This window comes from Henckelia pumila, chromosome 3 (assembly GCF_033568475.1).
Source record: "Henckelia pumila isolate YLH828 chromosome 3, ASM3356847v2, whole genome shotgun sequence".
Lineage (NCBI taxonomy): Eukaryota > Viridiplantae > Streptophyta > Magnoliopsida > Lamiales > Gesneriaceae > Henckelia > Henckelia pumila.
This window is the reverse complement of record NC_133122.1, coordinates 20,999,439-21,026,193: the sequence shown is the minus strand read 5'-3', so window position 1 is coordinate 21,026,193 and position 26,755 is coordinate 20,999,439. Positions and strand designations below refer to the sequence as shown.

Here is a 26,755-nt window from a genome sequence, read left to right as displayed (position 1 = left end):
GATAGCGACTGCTGGTTCACACGTAAAAAAATAAAAAATAAAAATAAGAATCTAATGTCGTGCATAATTATACACGTATAGTCGGCCAATAATTAAAACTCAAATTTGTAAGACTCTCCTGGTGATGATCTTATATAAACTGAGGTATCCAACTCCACATTTGCATCAAATATCATTTGATCATCCCTCGAATTAATTGGTTTCTTTCAATCTCCATTAATCCGCGAGAACCAATTAAAACAAGGGGAAAAAAAGCAAATTTAAAACTCAAACATCAAGAAACGAATGGCTTCTGCTTCTTCAATGAATCTGCCGATGGTTCTCTTCTTCGTCACTTCTCTCTTCATCCAAATAACACTTGGTATATATGCAATCTCTTATGTAATAATTCTTAATTATGTTGTAAACCCATGCATTGACATTTTCTCAACATCTATTATATTATATAATTATAGCGGAGGTTACCTGCGAGAATTTGCCGGCGAACCTTTGTTCCTTCGCCATTGCATCGTTGGGGAGGCGGTGCGTGTTAGAAAACTACAGGAATGGAGAAGGGAATCTCGATTACACGTGTAAGACGTCGGAGGTGGTGGTGGAGAGATTGGCCGGTTATATCGAGACCGATCAGTGCGTGAGCGCCTGCGGTGTTGACCGTGGATTCGTCGGAATATCCTCCGACGCCTTCTTCATGCCGGAATTCATTGCCAAAATCTGCTCTCCGGCTTGCTACCAGAGCTGTGCTAATATTGTGGACCTTTATTTTAATCTCGCCGCTGGTGAAGGTACGTAACCAAATCTTGATAAACCCTCACGTATACGTATTGGAAAATGTTACGTACTTATGTTGCATGTGCACATAAGGTCACACGTTGGATTACATCAGACCCGTTATTAGACAAGGCATCGTCGTAGCAAATTACATATTTGAAAATAAGCGATTGTTTAATTTACGTGTTGATTAATTATTAATATATTGTTGTGCAGGGGTGTTTCTGCCATCTCTATGTGAGAAACAGAAGTCCAGTCACCGTGCCATGATGGAGCTTATTAGCAGCAGTGGTGGCGCCGCCCTTGGCCCGGTGGCAGGCGAGTTTTGAAGGTTACCAATATTCTTAATTTCATTTGGAAGAATAACGAATATTTGAAGGATAATTTTACCATCTTTGAAGTTCTTTGCCTTGTATTGGCTTTCGATTATCAAATTTTACTATCGTTGATGATTTATTTATTTTTATCCATTTTTTTGTATTAAATGCGTGTGGAAAACCAAAAATAAATTGGCTGCAAAAATCTCATAATTTCAATACTTTTTTTTAATAGTATATGTTTGTGTGTGTTTCAAATGGTATGGTGATATTTTAGCATAAATTAATTTATATTAAGTATTAACAGTGCAATTTTTAACTTTATTTCTGCCATTTATATCAAATATTGCACTATTATAAGGGAGTGCTTGCAATAGATTATGATTTTGTAGAAGTGATTAATTTATAAATTATAAAAAAGTTATGAAAAATCAAAAGTTGCTAGTGTTTGGAAACAAATGTGAAAATCTAAAAATCAAAGTTGGGTAGTGTTTGATAAATAAATGATTAAAGTGATTTTAGCAATAACCTTCTTATTAGAATTACTTTTGGAAAATCATAATCACACATGACTAGCTTTTGGATTTTAATTAAGTTAAGCATAAGCTAACACATAATCTAGGTTTAAAAAACACACAAAAATAATTTTTTTTAAACCAAAAGCTAACAATCACTTCTTTTTAGTGATTGCAAACACTCCCTAATTAAATACATTTTACGATGGATATAATTTTACTATCTTGGAATACTTAAAGAGCTTCACAATAAGCCCTATTTGATTTTGTTATTAGTAAAATTGAAACTAATTAAATCACATGTATGGTTTTGATTAAACAACAAATTAAATCAAACTATAAATCAAGTTATTACTAATCATACCGACCGAACACTACAAGAAAATAGGATGTTTACCCACGGTTTTTAATAAAACATGGTTAAAACCGTGGTTCTTTAACTACGGTTTAAAAAAATCGTAGCTAATTTAGCAACGGTTTTTTAAAACCGTGGTTAAATAGCCACGCTATTTTCAAAACCGTGGTTAAATAACCACGGTTTTAAGAATCGTGACTAAATTAACTACGGTTTTAATAAAATCGTGGCTAATTTTACCCACAGTTTTTTCAAAATCGTTGGAAAATTTAGCCACGGTTTTAAAAATCATGGTTATTTAGCCACAATTTTTAAATCCGTGGTTATTTAACCACGGTTTTTTAAAAACCGTGGCTACATTTAGCCACGGTTTTTTTTTAAACCGTGGTTAATTAAAACCGTGGCTAAATAACCACGATTTTAATCCCTTATAAATAATATTATTTATATTTTATTTAAGATTAAAAGAGAAAAATAGTCATTTAACATTTTTATGTAAAATTTAATCAATCAAATCAAATATACTTTAATCTATCAATCAAAATAAATACTATATTACTATCATTTTTTATTTATTTTTTCTTATATTATATTATTTGTCTATGTATTATTAATCATATTTTTCAATCAAGCGGTACCTAAGAAAATAATTTCAACTTCGTTTTCAGTTAAACAAGTACCACGCTAGACTCTTCTTGCTGTAATTTTCATTTTGTTATTATGTATTTGTTCATAATTTGGGATGTCCGGGGTTGATTTATATTGTTCGTATATTGATTCTCGGGTTAATACATTTTTCTCTTCCCTCTTTCAATTATTTTTCCTCCATTATCAAAGTATTTTAACATCTATAAATCTTGTTTAAATTTTTAATATATAAAAGATTTATAAATAGTTTAGAGTGGATCAACACATTAAGAAAATAATTTTCAGTTTCGTTTGGATGTATTTTTTTCAAAAACTTATATCCTTTAATCTTCATTAATATTCATTCTTTTAAAAATAAATTACATTAAAAACTTGAGACAAATCAATTCAAATATAAATATTTATTTTTTATCTTATAAATTGATAATGTTACTCTTTAATTAATTAAATATATATTTGATAAATTCATTAATAATTTCAATTTCTAAATTGATTATCTAAAATATTTATTACTCAAAAAATTATAATTAATTATATAAATATCATTAATATAAAAAATTATAAAATTAAATATTAATTTTTAAATCTATTTAAATCTTAATTTATATGTTATTTTGAAATTTTCAAAACAAGTAATGCGTGGTTTTAACGTTCTAAATTTTTGTATCCCATAATTTTAAATTTTAAGTTAAAAAATTATTTTTCTAATTAATCATAATATTTTATTAAAAAATATCGTTACTTTCAAAAATTTTAATTTAAATTAAAGTATTATTTATCATAGTTAACATATTTATATTTTAACATTCTTCAAATTAAAAACAAAATAAATATAAATTATATTTAGTATTTAGTTTTTAACATTAAAAACATAATATTTAGTTTATACACAAATTTTAGAATGTAAAAACTTTGTCTTTGACCGGAGGATACATTTCAATTTACATATAAATATAAAACGATAACATAATAATATTAATTTTAATATTAAAAATATTTTATTTTTCCCCAAACTTTTATAATATTTTGTAAAATAAAAATTTTAAATTTCAGTTTGGTTTTTATATTTTTGTGAAAAAATATTGACTCATATTTTTTTATATCTATACTAACACTTCAGATATACTATAAATAATACATCATTTTAACATCACAAAAAAAATCTTTCGTTTTACTTATATATGATATAATAGATTGTGATATAATTTTTAAAATATATGCATATAAAATATTACGAGGACAAACAAAATATTTTATTGTTATATATATAATTGTAAAATCTAAATTTTTGTCCCAAGATATTTTAAATTATTTATCATATTAGTTTGTCATTTTGTTCTAATTAACATGAATATTTGTCCACATAGTTTTTCAAAATATAGAACTTCTATATATAGGCAAAAAAATAAAAGAGTAATTTATTGATTTATTTTAAAAAAAGAAAAGAGCAATAAAGTCAAATCAGGTGCAAAAGACCATAAATATCTACCTTCAACGCGTGCAATTACAACATGGGTTGGAGGGATGATGTGTACAAAATTTTAAAAAATTCAAGGACGTATTAGCCTATTAGAAATATGTATATTTGATAGATATATATTTGACCTAAAATAATACAAATAATACAAGAGAGTAGAAATATCTAAACCGTATCAAGTTATCCAACAATTATAATAAAAAGAATATACACGCATCAACATACATACATGTACGCATAAAGCAACCGGGAAAGAAAGAGAAAAGAAAAGTTCATCCCCAAACCCCAAACTCATTCCCGTAACCCTTGGAGCAGTTCCGGTAATTCGCTCGTAACTTCTTCGTTCGGAGTCCAAACTTCGATCCGTTTGTTGGGTTTTCTTCCTTACATCCGTGGCTTCAATTTAAGCCATGAATCACCGAATTTGATGCTCGTTTAAGCCCGAATCGAGCCACGTTCAGAACCTGGTCCTGCGCGTTGTTGAGCTCGGTTTGTGAACAGCACTCCGGATTCCAGGATTTTTCGAAAACGGAAGCCGGCATTCGGCTGGTGCACGCCTGCAAGGGAAGCTGCTTCTCGAGGGATGTTTTTGTTGCTCGATTTTGATTATTTTTATTTCTAGGCGTAAGTTAGTTTTTCCAATTTATCACTGATTTCAGATCGATTCTCAGGGCTTTGGGTCGTGAGATGTTGGTGTTCAAGCTTACGAGAGTTTCAAACCTACCCAACCCATTTTCAACGATTTCCAGCAGGGATTTGGATTTTTCTAGTGAGTATAGCGGCCTGCTCTATTCCAACTTGTGCGTTTCAAGTTTACGGATTTTTAAGAGTATATGTATTTGATTGGATATATTTGTTTGCATTTTTGTGTTTATAATTTAGTAATTACATAGAATTCTTTGTGATATTTTTGTTTGTATTGTCTCCTTTGCTGGTTTCCAATTTTCTAACAACGTACAATTCATGTGATGAATAGATTATTTTTATGAATTCTTGTTTTTCTTTTGTTCTTTTGTTTTACTTTAGGACTATTTTTATTTTATTTTCTTGTTGTAAGGAGAGCATATTTATTGATAGTGCAAAAGCTGAAGTTGATTGAATGAACTTTAGTGTTTTAGGCATAGATTTTATATTTTACGAATACTTGGAAAAATGAATAAATATAGCTAATTGCCACGTGGATACTTGGTTTAGGGAAAAACGAAGCAATTTTGTGCAATTAAAACTGGTATATTTTGATGCAGACACAATATTTTTGTAAAGAAAAACGTAGGAGAGTAAACTTATGCAGAGATACTCAGATAGCATATAGGCTTGCTATGCTGGTGTGTGGCGTGATGATGCATGATTATCAATTTTTAAACTTTCACAGTGTAACACCCATCTTGGTATACTTTTATCCTTCCATCCTTCGCATAAAGACTTCTCATGGCATACTTTTATAGTGCTACTAATTAGCCTTGCACGTTTTTGCCGCTATTGGTGTGCCTTTGAGTATTTATTCGAATGTGTGTTTAACAGAATGCCTCCAATCTCTTGCATCTCTCACATTTAAGGACCGTTCGAGAAAGAAAACTCAATTCTTATTAGGTTAACATATTTTTGCTCTTGTAATATCAATATCCTAATTTATTTTTTTTCTTTGTTGGATGATTTATTGCTGTGTAGGAAAGCGTCCCTCGTTTAAAGGCAATGACATGGAACTCGGCAAATCAGAATGTGAAGCATTCAGAGCCTGTAGCTGTTATTGATCACGTGAGTATTGTTTCTATTTTCTTTAATATCATTTTTTGGGTTTGAAATGATTTTGGTTTTGAATGGATGTGTTCTTTTGGGTGCTTAATCTGTTGTTTTGTAGCATTGAGTTGGATTGAAGTTTTGTTGGGACATGATTGTTGTAGCTTGATGTTCTTTGAATTGGTTTGCATTTATCCTAATCATTTGCTGACCGTAATTAAGGTCTTTGCTCTTTTTTGTGTTACATGCTATGAATTAATTACCTATTTGTAGCATTCAGTTCTAAAAACTGAATATAATGATGAATTGAGTTGCGCAGAACATGCATGAAAGTTGATTTTACTTGTTTCATTGTGTGATTAGGATATTAGAAATTGCTTGGTATTAGAAAACAAATGTGTTTTCAGCTTTGAGAATATGAATTTCTTTTTATTTTAATGGAATTTTGCAATCTAAATGCATTGGATGGATAAATATCAGATGGTTTTACCCTGTGGAAGATCTGGAAAATAGATAAATATCAGATGGTTTTGCACTATCTGACTACTTTAACATTCTGGTCCCTTAAACCTTTAGAATATAAGACAGCGGGATACAAGTGTTGTAAAATACTTGTATACTCTAGTCCCTTGAACCTTTAGAATAGTTATTAATAGACAAAGTTGTATGTGATGCTTACTGCCATCGGCCCATCGCACTTTATTGTTACTTTATCTCCGCTTTCTGTATTTTGTTTGTATCTATGATTGGGCTTGCTGGAGCCATCATGGTTCCTTCCATGTGTTTGATTTGATGTAGTTGTATTTTTTTGTTTGGAATTTTCTCGAACAGTTGGGAGTTTGGAGGAGTAGATAGGCTATTATGACTTGTGTACATGAACATTGATTAAAAACTCTCACTGAAATAGTTGTAATTTGATCTATGAGGTAATGCAGTTTCACGGAGTCGAGGAATTTAAAATATGTAGGATTTGATTGAGTGTTCTGAGCTTTGAACTAAAATGGTGTGTCATTTTTTTTAATCTTTTCTATGTAGCTATTCATTTGTAATAAAAATTACTCAACTTTCATGGCTATCTCTTTGCTGGATCGTTGTTCTTTGCTCTGTGTCAAAGCTTTTGTATTTTTGTTGAATCATAAGTATTGGATTTAAAATTATGTTTATTAAGTACGAAAGATCGTGCAAAAGCTGTCGACATTCTGGTGAAGGACTTGAAAGTTTTCTCATCATTTAATGAAGATATTTTTAAAGAAATAACATAGCTATTGACCTTTTAGAACTTTAGGTAATGAAACAATGTGTAGAGATTCCCTTATGGTTTTCTTGTTCCATTATGGGAATCATCCTCCTTTGTTCCAAAGATATTGATCTGAATGTGATTGATAACATGTAGAGAGAATGAACAATTGTTTAAGTATGGGGGCATCAAGACTGCTAGGGGTATAATGCTTGTTGAACATAAAAAGTTGATAGAGGCAAACCAAGTTGATAGAGGCAAACCCTCTGTTTCGTGAGAAGATGAATTTTCCCACCTTGAAGAAATCAAGATTAAGGACACCAATCAATCAGAGGTCTGTTTCTTGGGATTGTGATAATGTTATTTTTTTTCTTGGTTGAGGTAATTAATCATCGTAGTTACGCTAATCTTTATTTTCTTGTATTATGATCCCATTTACCTGAGTTCTGTATTTAAAATTTCTGGTAACATCTAGTTTTGTATTGGCTTTTTCTTTTTCATAGAATGCCATAATTTAGAGAATAAAATTTTAGTCTGAACTAATCACAATTTTTCAGAAGGATTCAGTCCATTGTTGATGAAAACAGCTAGCAAGATCTCATTAGCTTTGATATACAAGCCGAGCAAATGATCTTGTTTATGCTGTATTATTTCTCAAGGGTTTTTCAATTTTTATGGCTTACATTCCTGGATATTAATGGCTGAAACTTTTCATGTTCTCTTACTGCTAAGTCGTTAATTTATCAATTTTCTTAGGTTTTCAAATTTACTTTGTGTTCACACGTTTTTACTCCAGGCTGCCTCGTTCTTGTATCACCAAGAGAAGATGAATGTTCATTTTGAACCTCAAGTCCACGACGTGTTTGCCAGGATACCAGATTTTGGCTTCGTTGAAACTTTCTACAGTCAAAATACGAGGTGCGCAAACTTTGGGCCGTTGCTTAATTTAATTCTGGTTGGGCTCCTTTTTTCATAAAAAAATTTTGTTTCTGAAGAAAATTATTCATGATTTTTTACATACTACACGCATCGAACTTATTTAGATGTCCTGTTCCTCCAGTTGTTTCATTTAATCTTGGATTCCTTGGGTTTCTAGCTAATTCCCATACTGTATGCCTCTTTCCTCCACCAATGATTTTGAAATATAGGAATTGCTCATATCATTTTATCTAAAAAGGTATTGTTGTTTCATCTCATTCACACAATAAGGTTATGGGCATGTTGTTTTAGCTATGTATTTAGATTTTTAAATGTTAAACTATATAATTTTGATTAGTTTTAGTGTTTGTTGTGGGATTAGTTTTATTTTTTCTTTGTTTAATTTTGTGTTTTGGGAGATATTTTTATCTTTGATATACATTTTAATTAGTTTTTATGCATTTGATCTTCCGTGGCTAACTTAGATTAGCCACGATTTTTTTCATTTTCGTGGCTAATTTAGCCACGGTTTTTTCTAAACCGTGGTTAATTTAGCCACGGTTTTTTAATTTCGTGGCTAAATTAACCACGATTTTTTAAAAAGCGTGGCTATTTTAACCACGGTTTATAAAAAAACCGTGGCTAATTCAGCCACAGTTTTCTTAAAAATAACCACGGTTTTGCATAAAATCGTGGTTAAATTAACAACGGTTTTTTTTATTTCGTGGCTAATTTAGCCACGGTTTGATTAAAACCGTGGTTAAATTTAGCCACAATTTTAAACCGTGGCTAAATTTAACAACGATGGATTTAACCAAGGTTTCAAAAACCGTGGCTAAAACCGTGGGTAAATCAATTTAGCCACGGTTTTGGCCGTGGCTAAACTCAAAGTTTTTTTGTAGTGGAACCGATAATTAGCTACGCGCATATATAGGATATCTATTACTTTCTGCAATTAATCAATTAATATATGTAATGATTTTAATTAATCACATATCTCTATTTCTTGTAATTAATATTTTACATCCAATTTATTTGTGTACGTAATGTAAGAACATTTGGTCTCTCACGAGTCACGAATATGGATTACCCTTAATTTATCGACCATGCGGAGCCTCGATACATCACAAGCCATGAATTAATTAGCTGAAATAGATAGCAGGGGATATAAGTACAGTTGCAATTGGTGTGTGTGAGCATTTGCATTTGCATGCTCTTGAATTCAGAACAGAAGTCAGAAAGAAATTTAGTTTGTTTTGATATCAAGATAGATTTACTTTTTGCTTCGCACGAAAATTTTCAAGGCAAAATAATTCAATTGTAGCACTACCTTAATCTTGTTAATTGGATCTGTCACGCTCCTAAACCGGGCCTAGTTGACATCGACGTTGTTTAACAATTTAACATTGAAACAACAAGCCTCATAGTACAAGTCTTACCAAAAACCAGTCTATTTCATAAACCAAAACTGTTTTTACAGAGAAAAAAAGCACAAGTGCAATAATGCGGAAGCGAAACTGAAATTTAAAGTAAAAATATTTCTTCAACTTGAACTGATCCATCCTCACCAACCTCAGAACTTATTCTGTTCTTCGTCATCTAACTCATCTTCATTCTTATCTGGAGAGCAAAGTAATGAGATGAGTATTTTGGAAAACACTCAGCAAGTGGGGGCCGATCGAGCACGATAAACATCAAAATATATTTACATGTACTCATGTATATTTTATAATCTCGAAACAAAATAAGCATGCTGAAATCGAACAAATACGAAGCAAATTTTGCACTGTTAATTTATCTCATTTTCCGTGGTTCTACTGATCAGTCTCCTATATGTTACTCCTCTAAGGAGCGAGGCCAAAAGAACGGTTATTACAACTCACCGCATCAGGGCCATATCAAATCAAATCAAATCAAATCAAATCGTCGGAAATTTCTTAACCATTACTAAATCGACTCTTAACAGTGCATCTCAAATATTTCCAAATAATTCTAACATGCTTCAAATAATATCACGAATAGCCAACAAATAATATATATCAAAGTGAAACAAATATTATCATGTCGATCGAATTTTTAAAAGTATAAGTATTTATTTTATAAAACTTAACTCACACACAAAATAAGTATAAGTGTATAAACTTATATTACACAAAAGAAAGGTAGAAGCCCACTTACCTGGTCAAATCTGGCTGGAAGAAAAATTGGGTTGAAATGCCTCTAAAATCCTATATTCGTCACGTGAACAATTTGCAACACTACCAAAATTTGCATGATTTTTTCTTCTTTTATTTGAAAAATCCATTGCTTGTTTATACACTATTTATATATGCTAGAATGAGTCCGTTTATTTCCTCCACCACACTACCTTCAATAGCCATCAATCGGCACTTACCATTTGAGTTAATTGACAACATAATGAATCATCAATTCTCAAGTTTGTGAGTTGTAACAAAACTTTATAATGTAAACTTAATGGATAATATTATAGTCTTGAACGTGGGTTCAAGGTTGAGAATTTCAAAAGACCATCAATTGAGACATAAAATCTGATTAATAATCAAAAAATAATTATATACAATAATTAGATATAATATGAATCTTAAAATTTACTCATTATAGGACATGGGTTTGTGGTAGAAGAATTTAGGACATATTGGTTTTTAGATAACTCAAGAATAAAGACTAATAAGTAATAACTAGTCAATAATTATCTATATTGGCATATGAATATAGAAATGAATAAATTAATGTATTCCGTCAAAGTATTTTCATGTGAATAAAAATTGAGATTTGAAATCGAAATTTTTATTTCACTAGTAGATAAAAATAATTTATAAAAACATATTTTTATTTATTATATCGTGAATTTGATCATGAATATCACAGGATCCCAACTATCTTGGAATTTCAAGAAAGCAGGCCGCGAACCAAGATATAATCAGTGTCGTACCTATGATTTTTAGGGTCTGAGTCGAACTTACAAATAATTTTTTCAATTTTTTAAAAATTATTTAAGAGAGTTTTTGACGAAATATGCAAAATATTATAGACTTAAATATAAGAAAAACATATAATGTTAAAAAACTTTATAATGTCATTAATTAATAATAAACTAAAATATTATAAATAATCATTTAAATAATACTTTGCTATTTAATCAACAAAAACATTAATTATTTGACAATATACAAAACTCAAGAAAATGAATGCACCAGTTGAAGAAATTTTTACACTATACGTAATCATACCCACGAATAAAAAAATATCACAAACATTCTAAATTAACATCAAAAAAATTAGGAAAAAAATAATTAAAATAACATATATATCTAACTGACCGTGAGTGTTGTACGTGAGATTTTAGGGGTCTGAGTCAAATTTAAAATTTTGAGTCTTTCTAATAATAAGACACTATTTTCCAAACATAATTTTATTTGTTTCATTTTCAACTCATCTATATTTAATATTTGTTGGAAAAATGTGAATGAATTAAAGAGAAAGGAGCATGTGGGGAGAAAGAGTTTGTCAGGGGGCGAGACGCTAGTCGATGAACAAACGCGCGCGCACGCCCGCCCGACTCGGCTCGGTGCGGTGAGGTGAGGTGAGGTGGGTGGGGTCTTATGACCGCATTATTTTTTTTGGACAAAATTTAATTAAAATAATATTTATTATTATTTATATTAAATTTAGTTTGCACCTCTCCGGTGTTATGTTCTTCTACCGACTTGTTTCATCTCGACTGTTCTGGTACATTGACCGATTGAGTGTGTATCTCGACCGACTGGTGTCGGTAGATATAGACATATACCTCGCCCGACTGCTTGCACTCGACCGCTCATCTCGATTGTCATGTATCGACCAGTGCTCTCGATCGATGAGTTGCGTCTGTTCGTTTCAATGAGTCGCATCTGCTCGATTTGATGAGTTGCGTCTTTTGGTTGCAGCTATTGACTGTGTATAAATATATTCTCTCGTCTACAGATTGAGGCATCGAATTTTTTATTGCTTGAGTTTTCTCACTTGAAATATTCTGCTATATTTGTTCGTTGAATTTCGGGATATTTTTTGTGCTGCTATATCTCGTTCGTTTGTCGTTGTATCTTAGAGACGATTGCCGCCAACGTTTAGCACTAATAACGGACAATTTCGTCTTGAGGAAAGAGAGAATATCTCGCTTCGACTATCCCACCGTTGTTGTTGCCGTGTTGTTTCTGTTGGTTCAGAATTCGGAATACTCCCTAGATACAATATTTTTATCAGTTTTATCTCAATTATGTGGATCAGATTCATATACGATCCAAGGAACAAACTTATTTTATTCATATTTACATGTTAACAATATTCAATGATATTCATAGTATCTTTTTCATTCAATTTAAATCAATTTTCTAAAATACGGTAAGCGGACGATCACTCATCGCCTAGCGCCTAAATGCTTAGGCGGCTATCTAGGCGGAACCTTGGCGAGTTTTGTTTTTTAGCCTAAATATTTAATTATTTTAATTCGATCTATCTTAATATTTCTTTAATAATTATTTTCATCGAATTCTTGTCTAAGTGATGTTTTTTTTTGTTCTAAATTTCTAATTACTCTCGTTCATCTTAATATTTTTTTAATAATTCATCTTTATTAAATTCAAACTCAAATTACATGACATATTTTATCGTTTTCATCCGATACAAATTGATGGACAAATATGTCAAATAATATTTTTTAAAAAAATTAAAAAATATATTATATGTTAATCTAAGCGACCGCCTAGGCGGATTTTGAGGCGTCTAGATGAAGATTAGGCGGTCTAGACGGTCAATTAATATAATAACTTTCACAAGCTTCAAATATCTAAAAATTAAGATGGTGGGCAACTGCCTAATGCCTAAGCACCACCTTTTAAAACACTGATTTAAATAGCTCGAATAATATTTTTTATTATCATTATCATCCATAAATGGATTAAGCTATTCAACATTATTGCTATCTTCATTTTCTCATTCCATGTTCGTCAAATAATTACCAATTGTTTCATTTTTTACATTGTTTTCATAAATTGGTTTTTTCAATATCTTCCGTATCTCTGATTTAATTTTTTTCCTTTTGTTTCCTATTTCTTTTTTTATAGTTAGGAAATTTTTTTAAATTTCTACGGATTATATTAAGTTATTAACAAATAATAATTATTATTTTCTATCATAACTACAAATAATATGACTATGAAATATAGAAAACGATTAATATGTGAATATGTAAATCTCAATTTGTATGATTTTAGCATTCATTTCATTGACAATTTTAGATAAAGTGATGACGACATAAGTAGTCAGTTCGTGAATCAGAAATATATAAAGCTTTTTATTTTTAAAAGCATGCTAATTATCGTATCAATACAAACATAAAAGTGAGAAAAATGACTAGCATAATCCTGATATATACATATAGATCAATATTATTGAAAGTTGTGGGCAAAAAATAAAAATTTCTTTACAAATTTCGAGACCAAATATTAAAGTAAAACATAATGTTTAAATTAATCACCTACATCACATGTTGCTAAGATATAAAATTGAGACGATAAACAATGGACACTAGTTAATTATATTGTATAGTTAGAAGTACCCCAATTCTAATCAAATGACAATATATCCTCTGCAAAACATTTATAAAAAAAAAACGAATGGAAAATTGAATATATGTAGATAACATGATTTAACTGTCGAGAGCAAAGTAGGGAAGTAAACAAACAATGGATTGATCAAAAATGAAGAAAATTTTAAGACTTAAAGTAAAATATTCTCAATTTGAAACTCAAAAAGTATAAAATTGTGTGCTCTAATTAGAGATCAAATTCAAAATATTTGGACACTTTTCATGAGCTACTCGAACTATTATTCGAAACTGGAATATAACTTGTATATTTTTCCAACCAACAAAAAAAATAAAAAAAAAAATAACTCGGAATTTAGCCCGATTTGTTTGCATCGTATCATTCGAAAAGAGGCAAATAATTCATTGATGAAGTTTAGGCAATTAGGTCTTCAGAAGTAGATCATTTTTATGGCAAGTTGTTGAGATTTTAGTCAAATATTATACCAAACCTACATTTTTGGGAATGGGACCTCGTTGTTGTGGAGGACTTGTTTGGCCAACTACCCAACTATACTTACCAATTAAATAGATTTTAAGTATTTGTCGTCATATATTAAATATTTGTGAATAAATCCCACACTACATAAATAAATGGTGTGATTTTCTTAGAAAGTTATTCGACAATTCGTCGTATAATTAAACAATAATGACTATCTAAAATCAATTTACAGTCAATTCTTACAATAATATTATTATTACTTGATTTCTAATACATTCATGTAATAATAGATTATATGATATTTTAGTTTTTTTTTTAAAAAAAGTTAATGGCATAGCTGAAAGTTTGAAAAGCATAATTGGTTCTTTCTTAATCCTCGTCGCAACTTTTGACGTGTTAAAGAGGTCGGAAAATGTTCCCCAACTCCATGTTTCATGGTGGTTACTTTATTTTATGTTAACTTTTTTATATTAATATTAATATGATAAAAGAAATTAATGTCGAAAACCCTTTTTCGAATGGAATCCTATCTATTATAACTATTTATCGTCCTTGGTTTTTATTTTATTTAACACTGTGTTTGGAGCGCGGGAATTGAACGAGATGTGATGAGATTTGAAATTGAGAATACCGTTTTAGTATTTGACAACTTGAGATTTCAAAACGGGATTGGTATTTGATGAGATTTCATAGGATTTCAATTAGTTAAGTGAAATTTTGACAAAATTGATCGGATTTCACGAAATTTCACGGGATTTGAGTTTATAAAGCAATAAAATTATTTTTAATAATAAATTCATATGTTTACTTGAAATCCCAAGTTGCCAAACACTAAAACGATATTTTCAATTCCAAATCCCATCAAATCCCGTCCAATTCCCGCAATCCAAATATATTGTTAGTAGCTTCAAGTTTAAGATTTCAAGTTCACATGAAGACACATAATTAAATCATTGTCACGTGCAAACGTGAATCCAATGATATGTCGTACAAAGAAGGTGAAATTTACAAAGAGTGTCGATGCTTGCAAAGTATTTTTTATTGTAATATTGATTAAATTTACCATATATTTAATAATTTTTCTTTTTTATTTATCTAAGAAATAATTGTAGATGTTTCTGTTGTAAAATAAAATTTTATAACTTCATTTTAATATTATTTTTATATACTTTTAAGTCCTTTTTTTTTTAAATAAAACCTTTTGAATATTTGCTGTCATCAAATGGGTTAAGTGGTCCAAGATGGTCAATTGTATGACCACAGTGGATTATGTCACGGCCAGATTTACTGGTTCCAAAGGTGAATGGTCCCATCCAACATTAACACAATAATCCATTAAAAAATTATAATAATAAGAAGTCGATTATCTTTTCAATTTTTTTCGGGACGGGTGTCTGTCACATGAAATATGTTCATTGGACTTTATTTGATTAATATACACTTATCGTTGCTCATCGATTAAAAAAAACATGTATAATATAAAGTGTTAAATCTAAAAATGGCTACCAAGTATTTCAACAATAACAAAGTACCTAATAGTAATATATATTTATATATCGATAGTGGTTCGTCGATAAAAAAACATGTATAATATGACTTCGTTTATTTGCTATGATAAGTGTATGATTATATTAATAATTCTATACAATTACATGTTTACTTAATTTTTTAGGGCCCGTATTAACTCATAAAGTTCATCCATATTTACCTAATTTAAACTTTAAATCTTGATGATTTATCTTAACTAAATGGTGTGATAAATAATTATTTTTAACTAATTAAGTTTTTAATTGAAAAATATTACACTAATATCCTTAATTTACTTCCCAAAAAAATAATATATGAAAACTCCATTTAAAAAAATTATATAACATGGATATAAATTTCAAATACTTTAAAATATATTAATACATTTCATTTGATTTTAATATATGAAATATCCATTTAAAAATTATAAAAAATGAATAAAAATTATAATTATTTAATATATGATTAATACATTTAATTAGATTTTATCCTTATTCATGTGAAATTTTTTTTAACACAATTTATTAATTTTTGTTTTAAAAAATAAATAATATTTCTAGTCAATAATTTTGGTCAATTAAAATAATTTACATGTGAGATTAATAATAATTTACATTCTTCAATAAAAATCACAATCTCATTTTTACAAATAAAAACAAAAAATAAGATTATATATTATACACAAAAGGCAAAATTGTAACTCGTCACTTAATCAAAATATCAATCAAAAAAATTGATCCATCAAAGTAAACATATGATTATTTATGCATCATTATTCAACATCCTATAAAATTAGTTTAATAGTCTTAATATTATTTATTTATATATAATTAATCACACTAAGTAAACACAGCTTATAAGTGTTAAATCGATTTAGTTCAATCTACCTTAAAGCTATGTTTGGTACGGATGATGTGATAAATAATATATAGATAAGTAATCTATTGTAATAAAAAAAATAAATAAGAAACGATTATGAATGTAATATTTGATTTGATTGATAGATTATAGTTGATTTGATTTGATTGATTAAATTATATATAAAAATGATAAATTATCATTTTATTCTTTTAATGATAAATAAAATATAAATAATATTATTTATAAAGGGTAATATAGTAATTTAAATTTAATGATTTGATTGATGTAAGATAAATAATTAATGATTTGATAGATGTAAAATTATAATTAATAAAAGAATAAATAATATGGTAAAAATAAATAATATGGTGAGAAGAACGTAAGATTAAGCAGAATAAATTTATACAAGGATTATTGATAATCCAACCAAACATATATAAAAAATTATGATATGTCATGTCAATACTATAATATTAATATGTATATATGTTGAGATGTAGACCCTCAAATAAATGATTTGAATAATAGCCGAAAGATAAGATCTCATTATGTTAAATCCGCACAAAAAACCACCAAGTATTTCAAGCAATAACACCCTTAGGAAATAATAGTGGAGCATTCATTTGTCATAAAATAATTATTGGAATATAAATAACCTTTAAAAATTAATCCAGAAATTCTTACAATTATGAATTATCTCACGTCACCTCTTGTAGTATTATATCATTCATATGTATTTATGAAGATTAGGATTAAGAGAACATTGCATTTATGGCCTGGAGTGCAAGATTCGAATTCTGGGGAGGGCAAAAACTCCCCACCAGGGGAAGAAGAAGATGAGTTCAAAAATGAACTGACAGTAAGTGTTAATAATGATATTATTCGAAAAAGTTTTATACCGTTTTTACATGATGGCTCTCATTTCCAAATTTATTTCTAAAAAATTGAATTGAATCAGGCAAAAAATACACTATGACAACTTTTTCCTCTCTCTCCCCAATGCTTCATATGGGTGTTTAGGTGATTCTATTCGATGTATCAATCTAACTATTAGAAAAAAGAATAACAAAGCAACTCTAATTATAATTACTCAATATAATTTTAAAAAATTTCTATAAATTCTATCCAAATTTTATTTATTTATTTAAACTTTGTCAAATCAGCCTGTCCATTTTCCTTTTGAGCATAAAATCAGACTGTCCTTTTGTACAGAGATTTGTGTTTTGCACCACGCCAAATCTTTGTTTCTTTCGTTCCTAATCCACCTCATATCTCACCATTTCCAAATCACATTGCGTAAATGCTAAACATTTTCTTGCGCTTTGTTGAAATTTATAATGTGGGGTATAAGCAATAATCAACTGCGGTTAAAGTACAGTAATGGAAACTTGGAAGGGTCACCTAATCCAAGATCCTCTTTTTCTTAATCCTCACAATTTTTTTTTTCTCCCACTATGTTGTAATAATATGGACTCAACACATGGGGTCTTTAAAGATTTGCCTTTGAATGCCTTAATGAGCCGTTCTGCGGAGAGACAGAGGCGTTAGCTTGCTGAATTCCATTAATGGGTTCGGTAAAAATCCAATCTTGAGAGTTATTGTATCATATTGAAGGTTCTTAACTTCTAGCCCTTCAACAAGGTTACTGTAAAAATGTCCCACGTAGATTTAGAATGTGGCGGAGGAGTGGCCAGTGAGGAGGAAGAGGAGGAGGAAGAGGGCAGCGTTTGCTTCTCCGACGCCTACTCCAGTACGGCTGATGGTGAGGCTTCTTATGATGAGATTTTGGAAGCCGGGGCTTTGGAAGCTAGGAAAGCTTCATTAATGGCGGATTCTTCTGATTGTTCAGTTGACATTGATGTAGAAAGTGGTGAAAAAAGGGTGAATATAAGTAGAATCGAGAGGGATTGCAGGATTTGTCATCTGAGTTTGGTGAGCAGAAGCCCTGGTCTTGGTGTGGCTATCGAGTTGGGGTGTTCTTGTAAGGATGATTTGGCTGCTGCGCATAGGCATTGTGCTGAGACTTGGTTCAAGATCAAAGGAAACAAGTCGGTGGCCTCAAACCTTTTTATCTTTTTTTTTGGGGTGTGTTTTTATGTTTTTGTTTTCTTGCTTTTGTGAATCTTGATGGTGTTCTACATGTTTGTCTTGGAAGGGATGAGGGCAATTTCCTACTGGGGAAAAATTATACAAATCGAACGTTTTTCTAAAAATATAACTCAGAGTTAAAATACATTGAATTAATCGCTATAGGAATGTGGTTTTTGTAGCATTAAATCTGCTTAAATGCATTCGTTACTGGACTAATGGCTCATTTTTACTGTGAGTTTTACATTGCTGCCGACAAATTTTGTCCTTTTCGTCGTTTTTTTTTCCTTTTTTTGGCCTTGTTTTGCTGAGTCTCGAAGTAAATTTGTGAGTAGTGATATGTTTTTGGAACATATATGCATTTGGCTTCAGGGAATATTACGTTTTATATGCTTAGCTGACAAGACCACACTGCCTTGATGATTATGTTAACCGCATTTAGTATTGTGAAAACGATAAAGAAGAATATGATTATCAGCAACATAATGAGGGAGAGAAGTAAAGCAAAAGAGAAAAGAAGTTGGATTAATTGCTAAATTTTTTACACAAATTCTCTTTCTTTTCTAAAGTGGAGATTTGATCCCTGTTTGATATGCCTAATTTGTTGCACATATTCGGATTCCAAAATTTTCGTCACATTAATGTATCCAACGATCACGAGCTGTCCGTTCTTGATGAACTCATTCGAGTATGAAATTTCCCCCCTACAAGTGCGCCATGAAAGCCTAGGAGAAGTTGAAGCCTTGCGTCATCTACTCTAGAGTTTATTCAAGAGTCTGAAGTCTGAACCCAACACACTAGTATATAAGAAGATAGCAGAAGCCAGAAGTCTATTCAGGAGGAGTGTAGGAAAGCCCCTGCCCCTCAAACTCAACAATCACACCAAGATTTGTTATAGAGCCGATGTAGGACGTGATATAAGCTTGTGCGACCATAAGATGAAGATAGTTCCTATTTTACGCTATCCATTCTTTTGCATATTGTGTTTTGAAATGTTCGAACTGTGTATCGTTTGATCTTCAATCTGATGTCTCACTGTGACTTTCATTGTCAGGACTTGTGAGATTTGTAATTCAATAGCAAGAAACATAGTCGGGCCTAATGATATCGAGGCTTTGCAACAACAAACAGGCGACAATAGCGCCCCTGCAACAGCTACTTCCTCAGCTGTGCCACCTCTCACCTCAGAAACTCGAAGCTGCCTGAATGGTCACCGGTTTTTGAATCTTCTTCTTGCTTGTATGGTATTTGCTTTTGTCATATCTTGGCTTTTCCACTTCAATATCCCATCATAAGTCTTGTATAATATTAAAATCTTGATGAAGATTTTACCAAACTTGAAGAAGCTAGCTGTGTGTCATACTTGATGGCAAGGTTCTTGTGAATGCTAGTTGCTCGTTCCCATTGTTCTCGACCGGGGCGAGCCTGATTGAAGTGAGGAACAGATGAGGATCGGCCATCCATCTGTAATGAAAATTTTTCATATTTTACGCGTAGTTTTTAAATATTTTCGTGTTTGTCGTTTAGAAATATTATTGCTTTCACGCGATTAAATTTGTGTGTAGATTTTTTACATGAAAAAGATTTGATGTTATGGTTGCTTTTCTTGTGAAAGGAGCGTGATTGTTGGTAAAAGAATACACTCGTAGAATTTGAAAACCAAAGCAATTAATTTACCCATTATGCATTTATTCTGTCCATGGTGTGTATTTTAAAGGATGAATTAGAAATTAGACCAAAATTATTTTATCAGATATTGTTTTTTTAAAATGTTATCTATACTATCTATACTATTATATAAAACTTAAGCACCCTTTAATAACTACTTTTGGTGTGTCAAGATAACACCAATTTTTTTTTCTCAATTTTACCCCTGTTCATTTAGAGTTTTCTGCAAAGTTTTTCTTTTTTTTAAGGCGAAGGACAAAATAACATTTTGACAATTTTCATAATTCTAATTTAATCTCACATTTTTCTCACATGTCTCCTAAAGAACATTCTTTTCTTCCAAACCAGAAATAAAAAATAAATTTTATTAAAAAAAATACTGTAAAAGCACGCAATGCGTGTTTCGGATCACTAGTTATCTATAAAATTTGTATCTGTTTTACTTTAAATGTAGCAATTGTACGTACTTGCCCCCAAATTAAGAGGTAGTTTCTTGGTGGAGGTTTCAGGTGAGAAATGTTATTTATTCCAGAAATTGATAAATTAGCTCAATTTGGTTTTTGGTGTACAAATTACAATTAACAAGGTTGTCCTTGATATTGCCACTTGTTTTTTGCCTTTTCAAAACTCTATAAATCAAAAACTATCACGATAGATTTATTCATTTCAAATATAAAAATTTCAAGCAACTGAAATTAATATTATTTGGAGTTCAAATAATTATTACCTAACTGAAATTTTAAATTTTATTAATCAAATAATAAAAAATTATCGATTAAATATTTTTTTAAAAAAAGTTTTTATTAATTTGTTATTTATTAATATTTATAAATATTGTTTAAATAAAAAACTAATCACATTGATTAAATAAATTGTTATAAATCATATTAAATAAATTAATAGTAATAATGTTATAGATCTACAAAATCAATAAAATAATAGTAATATTATTGAAATTGGGAATGATGAAAGTTTCGCACATTCGATTTTATGATTTATTATTAATTTGTTCACTATTATTATTATATGTTTAATTTGGACACAAACCAAAATGATTGATTTTAATTCGGTCCAATTCGTTTGATTTTATTTGAACTAAATCGATTATACTGGTTTTTCTTTCTTTTTTGTTTTGAGTCGGGCACAAGATTATTATAATTGAATTTCGAAATCCTGTAAAATTTTAAAAACACCACCCCATTTGCTCTTGAGACAGAACAGGGTACCTTCTTTCATGCGCTCTCTATTACTCTCTCACAAGTTGGCATTGGAAAGTTTCTACTTTGTTCACATGATGGGAATGATGGAAATGGTGATGGAATACAGAGTGAGTAGGTAAATGTCCTGTGTGTTCGTAAAAATGCCCAGAAGACCAATTTTGAACTGGTAGAATCTAATCTATGCACTGCGTTGCTTTCGATAAAGATTGTTCTTTTATTGGTGGGTTCTGGAGAAAAGCATGAATATAGCCTTGAAAGTGCTCAGACAAATCCTAAATACGTGTCCTCTTATAAGATAAAACAGTATGCCTTTTACTTCAGAAGAATCTCAATCTGGTGTTCGACAAAGGGAGAAAGGAGAACTGAGAACCACATGCCTGAAAAGGAGAGAACTATACAATATTTTGGTTTCATTTTCTTTGGACTTCCATGTCTGTTGCTTCTTTCAGTGATTCTTGGGCATCGGTTTCCATTCCGAGCGTGAAGAGTGAAACTGCCTGTAGGTAAAGTGCAGTTGGCCAGTCTGGAGACATAACCAAAGCTTGCATGGCATCTCCTAGAGCTTCACTTGGCATCTCAGACATCAAATAAGATAAGCAGCGTCGACAATAGACAGTCGGCAATACCATCGTCCCACCATCAATGAACTACTCAAAGAAACACAAATGTTTTGTTTCAGGTCTTTTATGAAACAGCTGTAGAAATTAAGGGCGATCTTTAGGTGTAACTGAAAAGGCTTTGTTGCAGCTTATGAAAAAGTCCTGTTTAGCCTATCATATGTTACCCCTACAAGAAATTGTAGAGTTTTATAAGATTGACATATTTCTCCACGCAATAGACTAGTTTTTCGGCGATAGGCTCTTTTCATAGACTTGATCTAACATTAAGGGATGGGAAGAGCTACAATCGAGCCAGTATCGATTATGTGATCCGTGTTTGTATCATAAGCTGAATCAAGGATATGTGAGTGGAAATCATAAAAGAATTGATTGTTGTTGGTGTCGGGTTCTCAAACTATAGGTAATGCTGCGATCCCACACTGCAATTGCATATGAGATTCTAGAGTATTTTATAAAGTTAAGAAATTATCCCACCAGATTACTTATATTTGGTGCCTCCTCGTGGATACATGACATTATATCGAATGCTTATGGAATCCAACATTCCTGATGAAAAATAGTTTCATACGCTTACCTGTGTGTAGCAAGCAATTGCAGTAGTGAAATCCTTGGCTCGAAAAGCAGAATCCCCCAGCTGCTTGGCATCCAATGTCTCCTGCATTTGAACTGTCCAAATTTGAAAAGAAAGCTGCCAAAGAGATCACTCGGATTAGAGTTTGATGAATAGAAATTGTGATATGACTTGGGAGATCATAAGCGGAGACCTCATCGGCAACTCCTTCGTCATCTTTGTACCCAGCTTTATTTAGTATTTCATGTATGGCTGTGAGGTCCATTCTCAAGCATGCTTCACCCATGGGAGTCAACAGCACTGATTGAGTAGATATGGTGTTCCCTTGTCGAACACCGAGCAAGATGTAAGAAGGAACCTGATACATGGTCGTTCACAGGAAAATTTATATTGTCGGCTCAATTGAGTCTGAAATTCTACCATCAGGTGTATATAGAAAGGAAGGAACATACAATATATTCTTTACTAGAAACTTCATATTTCACAAAAATTATATCGTGATATGATAGACAAGATCAATGTGCATCCACCATTCTGGAATAGTACTCTTGGAATAAGTTACTGATGTCATCAATAAGCTACCACAAAGAGGTCATTCACCAAAATCTTGAAACTTCACTAGATCTAACAGAGTGACGAAAACTGTCCGAATTTGGGAAAGTTTGCAACTTCTGGACAAAGTGGTGTATATGTTTTCATCGTACCTCAATTTCTTTCTGAAGAGACAACAGAGAAGTGACGAGAAACTTGGGACTCGGTCGTTCTTGTGCTTCATACTGCAAACAACGAGTGGCCAACCGTACCAACTCAGTCCCCTCATGAGTAGAAATGTGACCCTCCAAACATGAATCCATGAGCATCAGAAAGTTCTTTTCCCGAATGAGATCCAGCGCCTTTAAGAAGACGACAGTTAAAAATAACGTCAGGATCATCGAACAGATCCTAGTACAAACTACATTCAATTTATCCTGAATCAGCAAAACTAATACATGGATTGGAGGTATGTGCTTCCCACTTAGAAGATCGATCAGCATGGTTCCAAAGCTGAAAACTACACTCTCTGAAGTCACTTTTCCTGCATATATTTTATTACCGAAAATATGACTCATTGTGGGAGCAAGAGCAAGTCATTTGTACTCAAAACTATAACCGACAAGCAATATGTTTCTCTTATTGTGCCATACAGACAGACAGTTAAAGTATGCATGCTCACCGATTCTCAAGTATTCCGGCGGAGTGAAAGCTAAGTTTGTACTGTAACTTTTGCCATCTCTACTGTTCTTCATTAGGCCAAAGCTAGATAGCCTGGGATTCCCATCCTACACCACCACGCAGCCAAATATAAGACGAGCCAACACTTAAATCTTTGAAACCAAAGAGGTGAACTTTACAAAACACAGTTCACCTGATCAAACAAGACTCTATAAGCATTTAGATCGTGATACAACGCTCTTCCTCTGCTACTGCAGTACTCTAGAGCTTGTGCCAAATACAAGGCCACCCTCAATCTCATTACCCATTTCATCGGCTGCTTCTCCCCTATGACGGTCCAACCACTCTCATACGTTAAAATACTCATCCACGAGAAGTCAAAACATTTTTGATGCAGAGGTTGCGGCTCGAAAACTCTATAATCAAATCGTCAATCCCAATACTCACAAGAATTAGATTAGGAAACTCACAGTGAAATAAATGCCTAGCAAGAGTGTCATTAGGCATGAACTCTGCCACCAGCAGTCTCTCCTCGCCTTCAATGCAACATCCAATAAGATTTGCCAATCCCTCACTTCTTAGATTTCCCACTGCTTTAGCTTCATCCTTCAATAATCCACCCAAAAAAATAAGGAAACAACGCTATATTTATCCCAATTCTCGAACGCAAAAATCTTTGTTTGATTCTTGATTTAACACAGCTAGAACACAAACACTGAAACACTTCCTTTTCTCCGGACATGTAAGAAACATGAAATCGATATTGAAAAGAGGTTGAGGATTCATTAGGCTGGTCTTATAACTAGACAAAAATTGTAATGCATGCAAATTACATGCATTAAAATAAATAATTGAACACACACACACACACACACACAAAAGCAATGAACTGACAAGGAATTGGCGAGAATCAGGCCAAGCAGACTTGCTAAAGCGCTTAACAGCAATCCAGCGCTTATCTTCAAGCAAGCCTTTGTAAACTACATTCGGAGCCTTCTCTCCAGGCTCTGAAACAATGTTTTCCGGAGAAAACCCATTTGTTGCAGCTTTCAGCTCCTCCCAACTGAACTCTCTGAAGCTCGGCACCCAATATTTCCCTGAAACCCAGAAATATTACGCCAAAAAGGGACAATTTTTACACAAACCCGGAAACAAAAAACCGATGAAGATTGTGATTAAGGCGTGAAGAAACTAACTCTGATCGGAGGATTGAAGAACAGAGGGCTTGCGGCGAGAATGCCACCAGCAGAAGGGAAACTTTGAGCAGCTTGCACCCATTCAATGGTTTCGAAAACAATACAACCTCTGTCGTTTTAAGGATCCAAGAAATAAGTTCCGTGTACGCAAATAAGCTTTGAACCTTTTGGCATTTGAAAGTTGAATTATAACATGCATTATATATGCAAATATTCGGATTAAGATTTCTGGTGAACAGTTGTATCAATATGTATCGTGTTTGAAAATTTTAATACATAAATAAAAACAAAATCCTTTTTTTTCCAAGATTTGTGTTTTATCCTGCCTTTCAAGTTTTCAACTTGTTCATGATGATCCCATATCATTCTCCCCACTTCCCTTTAGTTGGCTCACTTTTGGTTTTGTTTGTCAAACAACTTGTTCATGATGATCCCATATCTATACTTCGGTTTTTTTTAAAAAAAAAGTGTAAGTAAACGTTTCTAGTAAAAAAAAAAAGAGTATTTTTATTTAATCTCACACTAAAAAAATTTGTATAATTATTTTCGTTTTTAATTTACCAGTTCTCAAAGTCTTGGCCACGCATCGAATGAATAATTTAGAGGTTGGAGAAGATCTGAAAACTTTTCCCATTGTGTATTCATGTAATAGATTCAGATTCGAATTCAAAAGTCTACTTTAGGGATGGAGCTTAGCTTATCAACATGGATGGTGTTCCAACCTCATTCTAACCCTCAAACTTTTTTTTGGCCACATTTTCGTTTAATCTAAATCATTCGTACCTGTTTCAATTTGAGTAATTTACGAGGCGCTTCATCAAAGTACGAATTAATTTTAGAAAATAGGAACAAGATAAGAATTAAGAACAATATAATCTTAACTAATATAAATGGAATTGACGGATCACCTAAATATGTAACACCCATTAATCATATCATCCGATCCTACTTGTTTGATAAACTCGAACTCAAATTCAATTGTTCACGAGCTCCCCTCAAACTTTAATATTTTTTTAGTGATTTTTTGCATTTGTTACATCCTTAATTGCTGTTGAAATATTTTGTCAAAAAAAAAATTTCTGTTGAAATATTTTTGGTTATATTTTTTTGTTAATTTCAAGTTAATTGTTTTTTTTTCATATATTTTTTTTATTAAGAGTGGTAGACTGTGTAATCTAGCATTTTAAAAATATAGATAGAGATATGATTGAATTTAAAAATATGATAGTATTGAAAATTAAAAAGGAAATTATATTTTAAAAAGATATAAAAAAAAGTTTCAAAGTTTGAGAAATTACATATAAGTATCAATTTGTTTTTTGGGTATTAATAGGATTGATAGAATATCTAATCTAAACTTTAAAAATATAAACAAAAATATGATTGAATTATTAATAAGATAAATATAATATTAAAGATTCAAAAAATAAGTTTCAAATTACCCATAAAAATCAAACATTACCGATAAGTTTCAATTTTTTGGGTAAAAAAAATTGACATTAAATCATTTTTGGATCTTCCAAATTAATTAGGATTTACCGATTTAGTTATTAAAAGACATGATTTTTAATTAAATAGTAAGACAATAAGTATAAGATAGTAAGATAATATAAATATATATTCAATAAATATAGTTCGAGTTCGACCAAAACATATTTCTCTACAAATTTAATGTGTAATTCTATTTTAATTAAAATTTTTTTAAATAAATGAGATACTGGTTTGAACTCAACA

The 26,755-nt window shown here is 31.1% G+C and overlaps 3 protein-coding genes across 3 annotated transcripts; 2 read left to right on the top strand and 1 right to left on the bottom strand.

The window, feature by feature from the left end:
* Positions 1 to 254: 254 nt before the first annotated feature.
* Positions 255 to 1,097, top strand: LOC140888225 (uncharacterized). The gene is made up of 3 exons (XM_073295916.1): positions 255 to 361; positions 456 to 782; positions 985 to 1,097. Exons 1-3 carry the CDS (start codon positions 286 to 288, stop codon positions 1,095 to 1,097), a joined length of 516 nt encoding a protein of 171 aa, XP_073152017.1. The 5' UTR covers positions 255 to 285.
* A 16,623-nt stretch (positions 1,098 to 17,720) lies between these two features.
* On the top strand, positions 17,721 to 20,150 carry LOC140892781 (uncharacterized). Its single transcript, XM_073301775.1, has 2 exons — positions 17,721 to 18,494; positions 19,589 to 20,150. Exons 1-2 carry the CDS (start codon positions 18,100 to 18,102, stop codon positions 19,827 to 19,829), a joined length of 636 nt encoding a protein of 211 aa, XP_073157876.1. The 5' UTR covers positions 17,721 to 18,099; the 3' UTR covers positions 19,830 to 20,150.
* Positions 20,151 to 21,690: 1,540 nt separating this feature from the next.
* Positions 21,691 to 25,396, bottom strand: LOC140886389 (serine/threonine-protein kinase BSK5-like). Its single transcript, XM_073292946.1, has 10 exons — positions 25,022 to 25,396; positions 24,720 to 24,922; positions 24,296 to 24,431; positions 24,019 to 24,152; positions 23,827 to 23,932; positions 23,603 to 23,688; positions 23,318 to 23,506; positions 22,807 to 22,971; positions 22,617 to 22,730; positions 21,691 to 22,069 (listed from the first exon to the last, which is right to left on the bottom strand). The coding sequence occupies exons 1-10, from the start codon at positions 25,101 to 25,103 to the stop codon at positions 21,833 to 21,835; spliced, it is 1,452 nt and encodes a 483-aa protein (XP_073149047.1). The 5' UTR covers positions 25,104 to 25,396; the 3' UTR covers positions 21,691 to 21,832.
* Positions 25,397 to 26,755: the final 1,359 nt, after the last annotated feature.